The 19,232-nt window shown below is 41.4% G+C and overlaps 2 protein-coding genes across 4 annotated transcripts in view; one reads left to right on the top strand and one right to left on the bottom strand.

The window, feature by feature from the left end:
* The window catches only part of Nt5dc1 (5'-nucleotidase domain containing 1), a 110,917-nt gene that overhangs the window by 8,532 nt on the left and 83,153 nt on the right, over nucleotides 1-19,232 (top strand). The window contains exons 3-6 of one of the 3 annotated variants that reach the window (XM_029542507.1): nucleotides 1,988-2,059; nucleotides 4,767-4,906; nucleotides 8,470-8,549; nucleotides 10,046-10,545. In XM_029542507.1, coding sequence (XP_029398367.1) covers nucleotides 1,988-2,059; nucleotides 4,767-4,906; nucleotides 8,470-8,549; nucleotides 10,046-10,135 — 382 coding nt within the window. In that variant the 3' untranslated portion in view covers nucleotides 10,136-10,545. Of the gene's footprint in view, nucleotides 1-1,987; nucleotides 2,060-4,766; nucleotides 4,907-8,469; nucleotides 8,550-10,042; nucleotides 10,546-19,232 lie in introns of those variants that run through there. The other 2 variants (XM_029542506.1, XM_021204761.1) reach the window with 2 other exon arrangements.
* Nucleotides 11,185-17,664, bottom strand: Col10a1 (collagen type X alpha 1 chain). Its single transcript, XM_029542508.1, has 2 exons — nucleotides 17,511-17,664; nucleotides 11,185-14,059 (listed from the first exon to the last, which is right to left on the bottom strand). The coding sequence occupies exons 1-2, from the start codon at nucleotides 17,662-17,664 to the stop codon at nucleotides 12,171-12,173; spliced, it is 2,043 nt and encodes a 680-aa protein (XP_029398368.1). The 3' UTR covers nucleotides 11,185-12,170.

Raw genomic sequence — 19,232 nt, 5'->3', positions numbered from 1 at the left:
AAGTTCATTTTCATGCTAAATAAAGTCTAAACATGTTCAAAGTACAGTAAGCACAGAACTTTTAGAATAAAAATTACTTTGTCTTTTACCTAATTTCACATTTCACTTGGTAAAACCAGTGGCCCCAAGTGGACTCTGGTTTTAACACAACACAACACAACACAACACACACACACAGAGAGAGAGAGAGAGAGAGAGAGAGAGAGAGAGAGAGAGAGAGAGAGAGAGAACACGCTAGGAAGAGGTAGTAGGGAAGATGGGGAAGACTTGGAACATGGACAGGAGAGTGTGATCAAAGCACACTGTACATGTGCACAGAATTCTCAAATGAGAGAAAGTGGGGAGGAGAGATGGAAAAATGGATGAGTGCAATAACTGCTCTCATCCTAGCCTTAGGGAGGCAGAGGCAGCAGGATCCCATGGCCTTGATGTCTGGGTCAGCTTAGCCAACTGGTATGCTCCAGGTTCAGTGAGAGATGCTGTGTTAAAAAGTAAGGTGAGGCTCTGCCAGTGCCTGGCAAACACAGAAGTGGATGCTCACAGTCATCTATTGGATGGAACACAGGGCCCCCAATGGAGGAGCTAGAGAAAGTGCCCAAGGAACTGAAGGGGTCTGCAACCCTATAGGTGGTACAACAATATGAACTAATCAGTACCTCCAGAGTTCATGTCTCTAGCTGCATATGTAGCACAAGATGGCCTAGTCCACCATCATTGGTAGGAAAGGCCCTAGGTCTTGCGAAGATTATATGCCCCAGTACAGGGGAATGCCAGGTTGGGAAGCAAGGGGAGGGGGGAGGAGGAGGGGATAGGGGATTTTCGGAAAGGAAACTAGGAAAGGGGATAGCATTTGAAATGTAAATGAAGAAAATATCTAATAAAAAAACTAGAAAAAAAAAAGTAGGGAGGATACCTGATGTCATCTTCTGGCTCACACATACACATGTGTGTACACATGTGAACACACATAAAAACATACAAATTAATTAAAAATAAGAAAATACTTGTTATGCTATAAGTAATAATCATAAAAAATACATGCAGAATAATCATTCATTGAGCACCCATCTGAGATTTGTTTGTCTTTCGGTACATCCTTTCTGTCCTAAGAGGTAACACAAAGCTCTTACCGTGTGAAATTATTGTTCCTAGAAACTTTACTGTGAAGGAAAGTAAGTAATGACCCCCAAGCGCCCTTCTATGTGTATTTGACCTGGCTCTTTGCCGGCCATGTGCTGCTTTGCTGTTATTATTCACAATAGTGAATCTATCCAGTTTTCTCCAGATCCCACAAGTCTTTTATAATAAAGAACCTAGAACTTAGTATTCAACCTTCCTTTACTAGTTTTCAATAATACTCCTTGACCAGAGGATATGTTTTTTAAAAGTAAAACTATATGGAAGTACATTAGAAACAATGTAGAAAACACCCTGGCAAAGAGGTTAGCTTGTGCATTGTAAGTGTATGTGGATGTGTATACTCATGAGCATCTTTCTGTTTGTATATGTTTTAATTTGATTTGTGTGTGCATATGTATGCACATGCATGCTTGTGTGTGTGTATGTACAGGCATACATGTGCTACAGTACACGTGGGAAGGTCAGGGGTCAACTTTAGGAGTCTGTTTTCTCTTCTGCCATTTATGTGGTTGTCAGCTTTACTCAGCAATCCCTTTTACCCACTGAACCATCTCACCTGCCCATGTAGAATGGAAAACATTAGTATATTTTAACAAGATACAGGATAATCTTCATTTACTATTTTCTCTTTTGAGTTATGTCTTTTTATTTTATTTTTTTTTACAAAAGTCTAAAGACGTCCTGTGTTTGAGACTTAATGTTCCTGGATGCTCACCCTCATTGATTAACATATCCTTTGTTCCTGTGAGAAAATCTCTTTAACATTGTAACATTTAATCAGATTTTTTTTTCCTCTGAGGTGAATTCAGTGTATGAGCTGATTGATAATCAAATGTTTCCATTTTAGTTGCAAGGGTTTGGCATTGGATCTAGAAGATGGGACCTTCATTAAACTTGCAGCTGATGGCACTGTGCTCAGGTAATGCAATATTATTGTGATCAGAGTGTCCAAGATACCTTATTACTAGTATACAGTCCTTAAGCTATAAAATGGGGTTATTATTTTAGTCAATCATATGACACATAATAGCACTGTATTCCTTTTAACTTTTTAGAAATAGTTGTAGGAAATACAGTAGAAAATAACATGCTTTGTGTCATTACCTACCCTTTTTTAAAAAATTTATTTATTCACTTTATATTCCAGTATCACCATTCTCTACCCCCCCTCCCCCTCCCTCTGATAAGAGGGACTCTCCCCCTACCACCCCACCACCATTCTACCACTACCCCAGGCACATCAAGTCACAGCAGGACTAGGCACATCCTCTCCTACAGTGGCCCAGTTAGGGGAACAGAATCTCTGGGCAGGCAACAGAGTCAGGGACAGCCCCCACTCCAGTTGTTGGAGGACCCACATGAAGACCAAGCTGCACATTTGTTTCCTGTTTCTGGCAAATGAGGCTACTGTGAACGTAGTTGAGCAAGATTCCTTGTGGGATGGTGAAGCATCTTTTGGGTATATGCCCAGGAGTGGTATAGCTGGTTCCTGAGGTAGATCTATTCCCATTTTCTGAGAAGCCACCAAATTGATTTCCAGAATGGCTGTACAAGTTTGACTCTGATGTACAATATAGGAGTGTTCTGCTTGATCCACATCTTCAAAAGATCATGGATATCACACTTTTGGTTTTCACTGGGTGCTTAGAATATCATCAGGGATCCTTTGATTAAAGAAGATGCTGATGGGTACTGGGTAGGGGTTGGTGGTCTGTGTATGCCACTTTAGGCCATACTTGCTTCCATTATGCAAGGCTCCTTTGGACCAAATCAGCCCCCCACTCTCTGGTTCCCTCTTCTCTGGGTGCACGTAGACCTCTCGGGTTGATCAGGGTATGAAAAGCTACTAATTAGAAGCTGCCATCACTACTGAGTCTTAGGGAGAGTACCGTGGAGTGAGGATCTATTTCCCAGCACGTACTCACAGTGTCATCATGCCAACACCATACAGTGCTCTGTTATTGTTTATACCCATTTGTTCAGCGTCAAAGAAGACTCAATATGGAGCCCCTGCAAGCAGTCCTCCCTCTTTGGATACTTTTGAAAGATCATTTATTTTGTAGTCAAGTTGCTTTCATATTTCCCCCAGACTCTCCCCTGAGGTGTGTCTAAAAGAAACATGTGTGGCCTTATCTCTGATTATTTTGTCCTTTATTTGCCTATTTTTCTCAGGCAGCTAGGAGTCTATCTGTATGCAAATACAGTACGCATGACCCTTAAGTCTGTAGTCAAGTTGATTGTTTTCTGGGAATCTTTAGTCATTCTCTAGTTGTTCATTTCTGCCTGACTGTGTGCCCAGTCTCTGTCTCTCCCAATTTAATTTCTGAATAACCTGAAGATCTTCTAGCACACTTTATCTCCTTGATGATGTCTTTGATCCTATACTGTAGATATTTGTCTGCTTGTGTTTGCCTGTAGACTTCCTCCATCTTGACCCAGTCTTCTGAAGTGTCAGCCTCTAAAGAGGAGAACTCTGTGTGTTTTCATCCTCATTAGGTCTCCTTCATTTCTTCATTTTCCCCTTCAGATTATTTTCCAACCAAAATTAAATACACTATATGTTCTTAAAGAACTATATAAAATATCAACTTTCACATGGTGAAAAGTGAGAGTCCCCTAACATGGCCCTAGTAAAACAGAAGCAATATTCTGAGCAGCATAGAACCTAGCTCTTTCTATATCCTGTTCTGTTTGGTACATTCCTCTGGCTGCTGCTTGCTAGTGTGATTCCAGTGTGTTTGTTGATCTTATTTATGTATGTGTCCTTGTGTGTATAGATTGTCCACTCTTGTTTCCACAAGCCCTTGGTGCTGGGTGCTTACCATTCTGTGGAGCTGATGTGGCTCATATTCCAACCTGCTACCAAAGTCACCCTTTCCACCCAGTCTACTTCGTTGTCTCCTAATTGTTCCAGTTGGATATGTGTTTTGCTCTTGCTGTGTGTGTGTGTGTGTGTGTGTGTGTGTGTGTGTGTGTGTGTGTGTGTGTGTGTGTGTGTGTGTGCATGTTACTGGAGTTAGAATCCAGGACCACACATTCACTAGACTAGTTTCCTACCACTAGTATACATTCCCAAGGGCTTTAAACCTGTGGGCCTCTGACCTTACCCTCTGGAGGAGCTGGGATTCAAAGCATGTGCTGCCACACTGGCTTTGTCTCATCTTTTGATGACACCACAGCTTCTCTACAAAATGACAGGACCTTCTGCAGCAGTACCCTTGCATAGGGAAGCTCCTCCTCATTTGCTAGTGGATAGGCTAGAAGTGGAAGAGCCAGGGCTGTGATAGAAATCCCAGAGCATCTGGACAGTGAGCTTTGAACTGATCTACTTTGACTTGTGTGACTTTGGCAGTGTTTTCTGCCTTAAGTGTATGTTCTGTTGGCTGTTATGCTATGACAGTGAAGGGCTTATAGAATCCTAGAGTGGTTGAGATCAACCCAGCTGAAAACCAGATACATAAAAACAAAAACAATAGTTGAACACGGTGGCCCATGGGTAGCACTCAGGAGGCTAAGGCAGGATTATCACATGTTAAGTCTAGTAGGATTGGTGTTCAGTGGTTTCGGTGTCATCACAGATGTAATCAAGGGAACTGTAGCACTCTGCAGTCTTCTCTTGTCAACAGGGCAAGCCATGGCACCAAGATGATGACTCCAGAGGCACTGGCTGAAGCCTATGGCAAGAAGGAGTGGAGGCACTGTGTGTCAGACAAACGCTGTACATCAGACAAGCCCTGTGTGTCAGACAACATTCCTTGCTGCTCAGGTAGGGCTCATCCCTCACTCACGCTGCTTCACTTTCAGCCTGTTACTGCAGTATGAGGACACAAGCACCTCTGTCCCCTCTGGCCAAGCAAGATGTCCAAAGGAATGGATTTAACTTTATAGCACTAGGATATATTATTTTTCAGATGTGTCTGGTTTCTGTTTGGTATTAGTTCAGCATTAGTTCAAGGAACATTTCCCCTGGTGTGATGAAGCTTTCCTTAAATCTCCTTTTACTCGTGTTTGTTCTGAAGTAAAAGGACCACCCTGAAGATGGTGCATCCCTTAGCTGGAGGTTCTTTATGCAGCAGTTAGTAACATGCTCTGTCCTCAGTTTCCATGTCTCCCATGTTTTCATATCTCCACTGCCCGGTACTCCTGCCCCTTAGATTCTGCTTCCTTGAAGACAGCCCTATCTCCTGCCCCTGATTTTTATTCTAAAATGACTCCACATGCTCTTCTTAAGTCTGTGAAGAGCTTTACCAAAGCTAAACAAGAAATATTTTAGAAATTATTTACTTACGTAGGTATGCATGGATTGATTTGAAGTGGTTAAGATCTTTTTATGGACAGGGAGTCCTCATTAAAATTAGACTGTTTCTCTGTTCTCTCTGCCTTAAGCTTCTGCTCTTTCTGCCACTCTAGAGTGTTAAAGCGCACCTTTCAGACCTGTGATAACCTAAAAAGAGCTAACATTTGTTTGTTACTGTTGTGTGACCTTCTTAGATGTGACTTCTTTTGAGATTTTTGTTTAAGTCTTTCTGGTGGGTTGAAAGTATTAGGAGGTATGGGTGGGTTTGACAAAGTCAGTGGGTAAGGAAAATGAGATTTTGCCTTAGAGTTCAGTATTGGATGCTTTAGCACATCTAAGTCAAATTTGCTTCCCAAATAATGATAATGAATTGTTGGCTTTGGCTGGGAACAACCCCCACTAGTAGAGTATACCTACGTGTGAAGTTGTATGTTCAATTCCCAAGAGCAGAAAGCCCTGTTAAGTAATTTCTTCCTGTTTCCAAGGAAAGCTAAGCACATAGCTAAGTGTTTTGCTTCAGAAGCTATTCAAAATCTTGAATATTTTTTAAAGCAAAATATTCCACAGCTATGAAAAAGTAAGTACCCAGTTATGACAGACTCATTTGCTCACTGTGTACCCACCCAAGGATACTCTTTCTCTGAATTGACAGCTCCTTCTGCTTCATTTCCCCATGTGCATCTTGGTGATTTTGAATTAGTCAAATATTACTTGGTTTGTTAGGCAAAATTGTCATCCAGGTGTGCAGAGCCTAGGATTGTCATTCTGTGTTTCTGCCTCACCACTGGGGTATCTGAACACCATGGATGTGCCTGTTGATAAGGGGAGGGGAAATGCAGGGGCAGGGACATTAGGCTATGTTTCTAACTTGCTGGAGGGGTGGCCACCAACATGCCGCTCAGGGGAGGGGAAATGCAGTCTAAGATAGGGGTTCCAACTTACGTTTCTCTGGATGAGAAATGGCAGGGGCTGGGACAGATGCTGTGTTTCTCAAACTCCTGTGAGCATATGCACTGCTGGGGTCTGTGAGGCGTGGGTGTGATGGGGTGTGTCCAGCTTGGCTCCAAGTGAGTGTGAGGAGTTTGGAAGGAGACTTGGATGCCATTCTGTGTGAGGAAGGGCTCCCCACTTTTTTGCAGGAAAGGATGCCCAGGAAGGGAAGCTCATTGGCTAAACACTTGGGGACCATCTAGATACCTCATTAGCATGAAGAACTCTAGGTTCTGTACTATGTGACCTGTTGTCATGGTCCTCTTAGTGGGGTGCTGTGGTCAAGTGTTCCAGGACAGAAACCTGGTCGGAGCTAGTTTGAATGCCTGCCATTCTCAGTTATGAGATTTACTGACTTACTGGGGTTCTAAACTTGCAACAACCTTACCAGTTCTTCTCTCTGGTGCCCCACATGGGTATACACATGACTGATACACAATAAAGGGCCGCCTCTTTTAAAAATAAAACGTTTTAAGTGCAGGTGCACACAATGGCCAGAAGAGGGTGTCAAGACACCCTGGAGCTGAGTTGCAGGTGTTTGGAATCATGAGTGCTGAGATTAAACTCAGGTCCTCTGGAAGAATAGTGCATGCTCTTAACCACTGAGCCTTCTCCCATCCCACAAGTAAAATTTTATAGGTATAGAGAAGTATGAAGAAAAAAGGTCTAATGGTTCCACAGTGCAATTAGACTATGCTTACATAGTCTTACAGTCTTATAGAAATAGGGAACGATGGGTTCTGGATTTCACTGAGATTTCAGGGAGGTTGAGGCGAGTTAGTTGAGTTGGCCATCTGGGCCATGTGGTTCCAAGGCCTTTAAGGGAAAGCGTGTGACTGGACTCTGTTGTATCTGTTGTGTGATGATGCTCAGCAGCACAGCTGCAGTCAGATGTTGGGTCACAGGGATGCAACGTGGACCATCAGAAGAGTTGCTTGGGACGTGGAAATCCAAAGGTGACAGATGTGCCAAGGAAGGCCTTGGGTTTGATTTACTCCAAGGCCATACAGAATAAACTTATTCCTCTTCTCAGACCCTGGAGTATCCCATAGTCTTGAGTTTTTCTAATACAGTCCACTCATGTGGCATGACTTTTTTCCCTGTCATTACTGTGGATGTTCTCAGGTTTTCCGGTCTGTCTGAAGTAGCATGAAAGTTGAATGCAGTGTTTTCATGGGCTAATCAACACAGGTATTAGGGCAGTTTCTGGAGACCATTTCATAGGACTCTAATGTTAGATTTGATTGTTATGAAATTTGATAACTAGTAATATATTATGGCTTCTTCATATTGCATTTTATAGTTATAATATACTTTTTTCTGAGATATATTTTGCCATTGAAATGTGTTTTAATAAAATGTTAAACTTACAGATGTCATGTTTCAGCTTTTTTTTAGTATAATTGGAACTTAAATATTCCTCAAAAGATGAGGATGGGGACTGGGGAAATGGCTCAGCAGTTAAGAGCACTCATTCTATCCAAGGGCCTGGGTTCAGGTCCCAGGTCACAGCTGTCTATAACTCTAGTTCAGGGGCTCTTACACCCTCTTTTGCCCTCCACAGGCACCATGTACTCATGTAGTGCATACATACATACAGAGACAGTGCTCAAACACACTTCATTGAAAAAATAAATCTTTAAAATATGAAAAAAAGGATAGGCTGTAGCAATACCAATTTGAATTAAAAAGGCAAGGGAGGATCAGAGTTCAATCTCCAGAAGTCACCTTTAGAAACCCTGGCGTGGTACCACATGCACGTGTGGTCCCAGTGCTTGGAAGTGGGAACGCACGGAAGCCCCATGTCCTTAAAAACAAATGGTGCATGGTGCCTGAGGAATGTTGTATGCTGACACCCATTGTCATCTGGCCTCCACTTGCAGATGCAGACTATACACTCACACCTCTTCCCCCGCCTCCAAAACACCGAACGTAAAGTGGAGGCTTTGCAGACAGTTAAATGAGCATCCAGATTCTGCTCACACGTGTTTTTCTGTTTTCCACAAGCAGGGGCACTGATTTTGTTTGTTTGCTTGTTTTAGGAAAGTGTTATTTCTATGATAACTACTTTGACCTGCCAGGGGCTCTTCTGTGTGCCAGAGTGGTGGACTCTTTAACAAAGGTGAGTGGGCACTCGGGATTTTTAACAAAAAAACCAGAAAACTGTATTTAGTCATAAGTAAGAGGAGTTAATTATGTGTAACTCTTGGATAGAGATTTCACTCTGTTTGCTTTGGGTGGTTTCGGAGGTGACCAAGTAAGCAAAACATGGTGAAATTGGTCGAAAATATTTTTGGAAAATTAAATAATGGTACCCTTTTTAAAAAAGTTTTGTCAAGAAAAGGACACCCTCTTCTCCAGTAGGGGGCATAAAACTCTAGAAAAAGGCAACATAATATGCTCTAAACAAATATTTTCTTGCTTTCATTAGCAGATTTAAAAAAAAAAAAAAAGCAGTACAATTAATTAAGAAGAATTCCATATGTCTTATGAATTCTAAAATTCAAACCAGAAACATGAGGCAAATTTTTTTAATTAATCTTTTGCTTTGTGCCTGCCCAGATGAAATAAATCTCATAATTTGACAATTTATATGTAGACTTAAGATCTATGAATGTAACTGGGTTTGCATGTCAGTATTTCTTTGCTTTTTGCATACATTGTATTTTAAAATCACCGTTAAGTATATAAGTGACTTACGAAAATGAGAATCACAGTCAGACATTTGTGAATATTTTCATTGAGCAAGAAAGATTTTTGGTTTGGTTTGATGGTGGGGATTTTCCTCAGGGGCCCTAGAGCATTTGTGCATATTGCCACTGTAATTTTTATTAGCATAAAATGGAGTCTGTTCCTTATCTGGCATGAATGAGGGTGAGGGGAGTATCAAGTCTCCCCTCCAAGCCTGGGGATCAAGCCCAAGTTCTTCAGCTTCCAGCCAAGGGCTCTACTGCTGAACTTCAGCCCAGATCATCAGTCTTTTGTATTTTGTAATGTGCATAATTATATATAAATGTGTTCTTTTTGTATAAAGAGAAAACACTGCTAATGTTTCTATGAAGCAAAGAGCTGTAGAGTTGTGTATTTGGGTATAAATTTTTTCTTTCTTTTTTTTGTTTTTTGTTTTGTTTTGTTTTTGGCTAGCTTGGAAAAAATTTTCCATAAAATGATTTCCATTTTGGATTTAGCAGTTCAGTCGTCCCACTGCAGTAACACTGACTTTTATGTAGAAATGCAGGTTAAGTGGACCCTGAATTCTGAACTAAGTTGCTTTGGGCCCTGTATTACCATCATGCAGTAAGAAGTGTGTTCTGTCATTTCAGAAATTATAGACCTTTGTAGAGTTCTTGTATAGTTAGATATTCTGTAGATTCGGGCTGTATGAGTGGACATTCCCCTTAGTTGGGCTACGGGAACTGCAGTAATAGTGATGTTTATCTGTGTGTTGACTTATAGCAGTGAATTGTAAGGAATATTTCTGTATTAGTCTGTCATGTTTTCTAAAACTGGAATTCCTGCCTTAAAGTAGATACATGTAACGATTTGCTGTAGCTTACCACAATGTTTAGAAGCAGAATTACTGCACTTGTTACATTTGGAAATTTCTTTTTTTAGCAGAACAGAGGTCAAAAAACATTTGATTTTTGGAAGGATGTAGTTGCTGGTATACAACACAATTTTAAAATGTCAGCCTTTAAGGGTGAGTAACACGAAGAGAGGCCTCCTGGTAGCGGTTGTTAACTGCCCGTGTCCCCTGGGTTAGGTTAGTCTACCGCTTTGTTTCTTACTTGGTATTTAATCTGGTAAAAATGTTTGCACTGAAATTAGTCTTGATAGCTGTATTTATCTCTGTTCTGTAGTTACAGCTGTCAGGAGTCTGAGCCAGTTTATCCAGCTACTTCCAAATGTCTCCCAGTGTAGTTCTCCTGGGCAGGAGGATGTTCTCTAGAATGAAAGTCCCAGTCTTTGTTTTCTGGCTTAGGAGTGGGAGCTAGGGACACCTGTAACCCTCAGTGCGGTAGTGATGGAGGGACATATAAAGTGCCTGCCTCCATTCTATTTCATTGTTTAAGGAACAGGAGTGTTTGGCCCAGAATGAGAGCAGAGTTACTGCCACCCCCAAGCTAGCACTTTTCGTTTTCCTTTGCTGCAGGTTTGCAAAGAGTCTTATTTCAGGGAGTGAATAGCCTTTATGTTACACTGCCCTAATGATTAAGTCAGACTGGCTTGATTAACAAGTGGGCTGATCGATGCTAATCAGCAGGATTTAAGTTTTGAAATATGTTGCCTTTTGATTCACACACACACACACACACACACACACACACACACACACACACACACACAAAACCCATCCCTCCTTTTCAGTAAATCAAGCCACCAAAATAATTTTAAATATTATGACTAAAATGTGCTAAGGCATTGAACAGTAATTGCAGGATATTTGTTCCAATTTGATATATGTGTGACACTTTCTTCCCTCCCTCCAAGACAAAACCAGAGTTTTGAAGTGATGTTTATATATTTTTATTTCCCTGTGTCTACTCATCAGCTTTGGTCCAGTCTCATAGAGGCTGTTTTTTATATCCTCATAGTACCTGGCATGTGCCCTTCCCACCATGACAGAGGGACGAGCCCATGACAACTGTAGAGTCGTCCCCAATTCACTGCTTTTCTTATTAGCTTCAGCCAGTGCGACACTGTAAAGCTGTGAACAGCTTGTTGTCACCATGAAAGAACTCAGCACAGAATAAAGGTCTATTCATGTCATTTTATTGCTTCGTAATAACAAGTAGATTAAATACTCTGGGCTTTAATAAGTGAGGTACAGCCTACCAGTTTTAAACAATAATGTAAAAATACAGTACAGAGCATAAATAAATAATGTCTTTTCGTTTCTAGTCTGATGTTGAAACCCTTAATGTCTATACTTCCAATCGATTGAAAGGCACACAAAGTGTCTATGCTAATGTTATATAAGCCCATAAAATCATTTTACAAAGATGCAAGGAATTAAATCAGAGTAATCACACTGTTACTGACATAAGTCAGACACTTGTTTCCAAGTTACACCAGGTATGTGGACTTTCTGCAATTGCAGAAAAGCTTGAAACAGCTGTGACAAAGCACCTTGTACTTGAAATTAATTTTAATACAGTATTTTGGTTTCTTATGTGCACTTCAAAAACTATGTGTGTACCTGTGCATTTGAATTTATCTTGATGAAAGGGGTTGTATGAGCCATCAAGTGATGCACCATCAGAAATATCCTAGGGTATACAGTGTCATTTAAATTTGAATATTCAAGTATTTAAAGAATATAAAGTTACATGATAATTCCTGCATGTTTCCTAGATGTTTTCATATTATTAAAAAAAGGACTTTTTTGAAAAGAGAATGTTGAGTTTTTGAAATGAGATTTACGGTGAGTTAGAGTCTTATTTCTGTTTTTTTGAGGCTTTTTTTTTTTTAAAGCTTCTGTTAAAAAAAAATGTAAATATTGATGGAATGACAGAAACCCCCCCAGGGCTTTAGGATTGCTGAGTGTCCGGGAGGATCCTCACATACCCACTGTTGCCACTCACTTTAGAAGTGAGGAAACTTGGTCCCAGAGTGCACTTTAGAAAGTTTAAGTTGTTCACATTACTTTTAGCCTACCTCCAAATGCATCTCCAGGGATGGCGCGATGGAATTGGGTGGAAAGCCTTTCTAAGCGGAATAGGATGAGCTTGACAGGAACTGCTCACATGGGAGCCACTAGGACTCCTGAGAAGGACGAGTGGACGTACTCAGAGGAGTAGAGTCCGTTTGATTCTGCATTGGGCAACTGGAGCCATACCTGGTCATTTTCTGTGAGCTCCATAATTGCACTCCCTGAAGCCTGATCCAGGTAGCCTTTGCTGTACTCATCATACGTGTACATCATAGGCGTGCCGTTCTTAAACAGGCCTACCCAAACATGAGTCCCTTTCACATGCACGTGGTAGGAGAAATAGTATATGCCTGGGATCTTACAGGTAAAGATTCCAGATCTTGGGTCATAATGATGCTGCCTGTTGTACAGAATCTCATCAAATGGGATGGGGGCACCTACTGCTGGGTAAGCTTTAGAGAGAATGACAGTAAAAGCAGACACAGGCATGCCTGTTACCCCATGGTTAGCACTGACAAGTGGTGTCCCAGAAAGCCTGGGCCTCTGGCCTGCCTTTATGAAGCCATCAGGCATGACTGCTTGGCCGGGGGGTCCTGGAGGACCCGGGGGACCTGGGAGACCAGGTTCTCCACTGTGGCCTCTTGGACCAGGAAGGCCTGGAGGACCAGTGGGCCCATTGAGGCCCTTAGTTGCTATGCCAGCTGGGCCTGGAGCACCTGGGTTTCCAGGGTCACCCTTAGATCCAGGGAATCCTGGGACACCTGGTGGCCCAGTGGGGCCCCTGGTACCTGGTATTCCAGGTTCACCTCTTGGACCTGCCTCGCCATTGTGTCCAGGCACCCCTTTAGCTCCTACAGGGCCAACAGGACCTCGAAGACCAGGGGCTCCTCCCACTCCGGGATCACCTTTTTGTCCTGGTAACCCTGGGTTACCCTTAGGACCATTGAGACCTGGCTCCCCAGGATACCCCGTTTTTCCATCTAACCCAGGTGGACCCCTTGCTCCTCTAGCCCCAGGGGGGCCTGCAGGCCCAACCAGACCTGTCTCACCTTTAGTGCCTGGAATACCATGGTTCCCTGGGATTCCTTTAGGTCCTTGGGGTCCCATATTCCCAGGGGATCCAGGCAGACCCGGTTCTCCAGGATGACCTGCTGGCCCTTGTTCCCCTTTGGCACCTGGAGCCCCAGGAAGACCAGCAGGTCCCCTTTGTCCCTTCAAACCTGGCAAGCCTTGTTTTCCAAAGCCAGGAGCTCCTGGAGGCCCAGCTATTCCTGGAGCCCCTGGGTGGCCTTTTTCTCCTGGGATACCTGGCTGACCAGGGGGGCCAATAGCTCCTGGCTTCCCAATACCTTCTCGTCCTTGCTTCCCAGGAGGACCTTGGGGACCTGGTGGACCAGATGGTCCCGTTTCTCCTGGGAAACCCCGGTCACCTTTGATGCCCGGCTGTCCTGGAAAGCCGTTTTCACCTCTTCTTCCCACTCCAGGGGGACCAGGGGGTCCTATGGGGCCTTGAGGGCCTGGAAGACCTCTCTCACCTGGACGACCAGGAGAGCCATATCCTGTTTCCCCTTTCCGCCCATTCACACCAGGGGCTCCTGGTGCACCCTTTTCTCCAGGAAAGCCCCTAGGTCCTGGGGCACCTGTAAGTCCCTGCTGTCCAGGTTTTCCTGGCACAGAAATTCCAGCTGGGCCAGGGATTCCAGGGGGTCCTGGAGGGCCCCGAGGTCCTGGTAAGCCAGCTGGACCAGTATCTCCTTTGTGTCCATATGGTCCTCTCTCCCCTGGTTTGCCTGGCAGGCCTGGCAGGCCTGGCTTCCCCGTGGCTGATATTCCTGGTGGTCCTGGCAACCCTGGCTCTCCTTGGAGTCCAGGACTTCCATAGCCCGGCTTGCCTGGAGGTCCTGAGGGACCTGGGTGTCCTCGAGGTCCGGTTGGACCTGGTGGACCAGGAATGCCTTGTTCTCCTCTTACTGGAATCCCTGTAAGACACACCAATATGCCACCTAGCGTCAGCAACATTAAACTAGGGATTCTCAAAGCACAATGAGGATAGAGTGTGGTAGTGCCCTGTGTTCCAGGTAACTCCCACTTACACAACAGTCCTGCGTGGGGCTGGGTGCTCTGGGGGATGTATTTCCTCACCTACCGAACAGCGTAGATTTAGACTTGTTATTGTTCACCCTTGATATGTACTTGGGCTTTTGTTCTCGTTTATTGACTTAAAACGGAGGCAAAGGAAGACAGGATTTATACATAATGCATTGATGAGGCACATAGAATAATTTCAAACTGATAATCAAAATGCAGGAAGTACTTCATCTTATAAAGTTGTGGATTCATTTAACCAGAGCACTGTCCTGGTGTGCTAATAATTTCAAACTGATGATCAAAATGCAGGAAGTACTTCATCTTATAAAGTTGTGGATTCATTTAACCAGAGCACTGTCCTGGTGTGCTAACCCTAACTTTAGTAACCCCTTATTGAGTGCCTATGACAGAACACACTGTTTGACCACTGAGATGAGAAAAGCACAGAATGTGACGTAGAAGCCTCAGATGTAACATGCAGTGCTTACTTTAAAATGCACCTCAGTGGTGGGAAGTAGCCTATAGTCTACTAGGCATTACCATATACTGTGGTAATGATGATGATGGTGGTGGTGGTGATGATGATACTTGTTCCTGTCTATTGCTATAGTCATTGTAAACACCACACAGAGTGTTTATTTCTCATAGAAATCACATTTAACTAGTAACATTGACAGTAAAGCTGCAGGTGATTTTTAATATTTACTCATACAATCTTTATTTTAATTATCTTATTTAATAAGTTTTCAGAAACATTTAGATTTTTTTGTACTGTTGGAAAGCAGTACAAAGTACAAAGTCATGCTGATTTATCAGATGGGACAGTAGATAGCTCAAAACTGTAAAAATGATGTGTAAATATGATCTGCTTATTATATCTTATGGTGTGTGTTTGTGTGTGTGTGTGTGTGTGTGTGTGTGTGTGTGTGTGTGTGTGTTCTAGACCTCAAAACCAGATCCTTATAAATGCTAGGTGAGCGATTTACCACTGAGCTAAACACTTAACTATTAACCTATCACTTTTAGCTTAACTTTTTTTAATATGATAAACTCTTAAGACTTTAATGACTTAAAAAAGTCAAACTGGAGACTAAAGAATAGTTATTAACAATTCTAAATTAGATAACACTTTTAAGAATATCATTTGCTTTAGCTGTTAGCTGTTGATATGCAAGAACATTAATTTTTTTAACTCCCTCCTATTAAATTAAATAGCTGGCACTTAAGAGTAGTCAGACAACAATAGTTACTAAAATTTTCAAAGATAACTCCTGAGATTAACTTTCATGCTAAGTATGTGTAATATTGACACACTTAAAATTGATCAGTAGATAAGGGATTTTTAATGGCTTGGAGTAAAATGGCAGTTTTCAAATGCAGAATTTGTTTCAGCAACAAATTATAAGGATGATAGTTATACAAAAATAATTATCATGGAATTGTGAAGATATTTTTATTTGTTTGTTTGTTAAAACAAAGGGAAAACACATGTTACAGGAAAGGATAGCACCACTTGACCTCCAGTGACATGGTGAGTTGTAGCCTGAACTGTTGTTGCCTTGGGGTCCTAAACCTCCTAGTGCAAGAAAGAATGACTTCTGTGAGTGTTTGTGGGGATAGCCATCAGCTTGTTGCTTGTCGTCTAGAAAAGTAAGTCCGGGGCAGCAGCCACCCTCAAGATTAGAAGCTACCTTCTCTTGAGGTTCTTACATGTCCAACTGTGCACTGTGGCCAGGTAGCTTCCCTATAATTGGATGAACTTGGCTGATATCTCTGTCTCTCTGTCTCTCTGTCTCTCTCTGTCTCTCTCTGTCTCTCTCTCTCTGTCTCTCTCTCTCTGTCTCTCTCTCTCTCTCTCTCTCTCTCTCTCTCTCTCTCTCTCTCTCTCTCTCTGCATGTGCTGAGCAGATTTGCCCAGGGATTGCATAGGAACTTTCTGGGTTTCTACTGTCACCTCAGTGTGAGCATGTATGTTTGTTACATGGCACTAATGCCTGGCAGTGGAGAAGCAGTGCATGCAATTTCTGTTCATTATGAGAAAGAGACCAAGGTAGATTTAACAGTTAAAATAGAGTTTTTTGGCTTTGTGTGTGTTAAGAAGATATTTCCATTTGTTCTGTAGAAATAGTAGGATGATAAGCACTATGTTTTAGGTGGAAAGACAGAAATACTTTTAACCTTCTAACAGTGGTGCATTTGGGTTTTATTTAACTCAACAATTTTTGTGATACTAAATGTGTAAGGTACTAAAAAAGTCTAGATTTGGTTAGAGTGCTGAACCCATCGCTGCTTGTTGGCATTTCCACCCACACTCACTGCTCTAAAGTGGGCTAAGTGTGTCTTCTATTCATTCCTTCTACCTTTTATCTTTCCTTCAGCTTATCTATATTATGAGGCAGTCAAGAGCATCTCCCATACATTTTAAATATTAAGCTGCCTTTCATGTAACACTAAGTTATCTTCTAAAAAAGACATACTTAAACATTTGATTTTTTTTTTTTTTTCAAAATGCTTGTCTCCAAAACTCTACCATTTGAAGCCTTCGCTCAATGCAGGACAAAGTATATGGGCAAATTGAAAAATACTGTGGACAAGAAAATCTGAAGATGGTTTATATTATCAGTAGTTACCATGCAGGATGTTTTAGATGGAATTAGCAAAGATAAGACATGATTGTTGCCCTCTTTGACAGTCTCTTGTTATTTCACCTGTACTGTCTCCTTCATGACATCCTTTTTAGTAACAAAGCCAGACAGGTGAGCCATAGATTTCAGAGAAAGATAAAATCTCTCAGCTATCCCTGAGAGAGAAGCGGGGGAAGCTACCATGCATTATATATGAATATAATGCACAATATATGAATGTGTAAATAATTCTGAGAATTGCTGCTTCCCTTACACATTAGGTTTATTGAGGGATGGTTTTATTTGATACCACTTTTCTTTAATATCTAAAAGCTAGGGTTTTTAAAGCAAATGTTTAAGTAATTAGATATATAAAATTTCTAGTCTATGCAATTATTTTTAGTTTAAATTAACTTAATTTTATTGAATTAATAATTCTACAGTCTGGGTAATTAGTAAATTGTATGAAACCATCATTTGAGAGGGAAAAAGTGTGGCCCTATACATAAAAGTCTCTTATACCAACTTCTCCAGGGTGTTATGTTCCTATACTGACCTGTCATTTCCATGCATCATTCTGCTGGAAAAGCTCAAGCCAATCAAACTTAAACATAGACTAAGAACAGACTGGAAATTATTTTGTTAAGGGGCTCATTATTAACATTATTAAAAATCCCAGCTGTCTAGGAAATAGAGCAGAATGTACAGTTGAGCTTACCTTTTCTCTTTATGGCATATGGGATGAAGTATTGTGTCTTGGGGCTGGCAAGTGGGCCCTTTATGCCTGTGGGCGTTTGGTATCGTTCAGCATAAAACATTCCATGAACCAGGGTCAAGAACATTAGCAGCAGGAAGGGTATTTGTGGCAGCATATTTTCAAATAGATTCTGAAAAACAGAAGACAATAATTACACATAGCCCATCACTGATCTGTTTCATTTCTGTGATGTTCTACAGACTGATTATTTATATAGTTATCTCATGTTTTTTTTTAAATGACTGACCTTTTATACTTAGAACATATTCCATAAAATTATAGGAAGAAAGTTATTGTTGCATGAATATATATGTCTTACTAGTGTTTGGAAGCTGCCTTGAAATAATGCTCTAAAAATAAAATGACCCCCACCAAATAGCCTCATTACTAGATGACTGTATTAAATAATCCAGAGTCTTTGACATGACTTGAAATAGCTAGAACTTTCTAGATAAATTGAAATTTACATTAAGGCAAGTTTGTACAGTTATTTTCATTAAGAATGTCTTAAATAGATGAATACAAATAAACCCGTCTGGGTACCTTTTGGTAGAAAGCCAATTTTAAAAATCATGCACACATACAAAGATATATAATGACTAAATGAAGCCTGTTTCCAAGCCAGCTGGCAGGATGTCTCCCATTGACCCTCAGTCGAGGCTTACCTGGTGCTGGGAGATGTGTGGGACACCTTTCCTGGCTTCCTCTGCCCAGGGAGCAGTGGATAATGCCTTCCCCACGGCTGCCCTGGAGTATTTATACTGTTTTTTTCCCTTATTGCATGAAGTTACCCTGAGCCTAAGCTCCTCCTCTCAGGGGCAAGAAGCACTAATTATGGTGGGAAGTCCTAATGGGCAGGCGTACAAAATCAGGCTCTTTTCCTTGTTATTCTCATTGAAAAATAAACTCTTTGTCTCCATTATATATTAATAGCTTCAGCTGTGCACCTTTTTTTTTCCTATTTTCCTTTTAGGAGTTCTAACTCCAATGTTGGTTCATGATGGAATGATGATTTGCCCTTTTTATTTTTAAAAAGTACATTCTTATGTTAGTTGACTGAAAATATTTGGTAATATACAAAAATATGAGACTTCTTTTGGTGAGAATATAGATTTAAATCATCATGTTAATCCTGCAGTTTTTAGGGGAAATAGTTCTGTAAAAATCACTTACCTAAATGTTTGCTAACTTGGGAGACTTAAGCTCCAGGGGAAAGGGGGGAAATGTAGGTATATTCTTTTGCGTATCAGGATTTTAGGGAAAGCTCTTAGAAGCTGGTGCATGAAAAAGATAGCATTAAATATTTCAGATATATTCATATTAAATATTTTAAAAATTTAGAGCAAGTGCAAGACATTATGGACTTATGACAGTTAGCTGTTCAGGATCCCTGAAGGGTTTAAGTCCTTTACTTACAGCTATACAAAGGTCAGCAAGTGGCCTTAGACTCTCCTCTAGTTTTCATTTTTGCATATAATTGAAAAGACTGTTAACCTAATAATCCTATTGTATGCTTACATAAGTTTGCTATATTCAATGCAAAGGGGAAAATATCCTGGGGCTTTGCCTTTTAAAAATCCAGTTGACTAATGATGCAGTTTCCTACAGGGATCTTGAAGGGTCCCAATTAGGCTTTTCTCCCAAAGAAATAAACATGGTCTCCATCCATGTAAGTAGTTGGTT

Source organism: Mus pahari, chromosome 9 (genome assembly GCF_900095145.1).
Source record: "Mus pahari chromosome 9, PAHARI_EIJ_v1.1, whole genome shotgun sequence".
NCBI classification, from domain to species: Eukaryota; Metazoa; Chordata; class Mammalia; order Rodentia; family Muridae; genus Mus; species Mus pahari.
The sequence above is the reverse complement of the archived record's forward strand: the minus strand, read 5'-3'. Positions and strand labels throughout refer to the sequence as shown.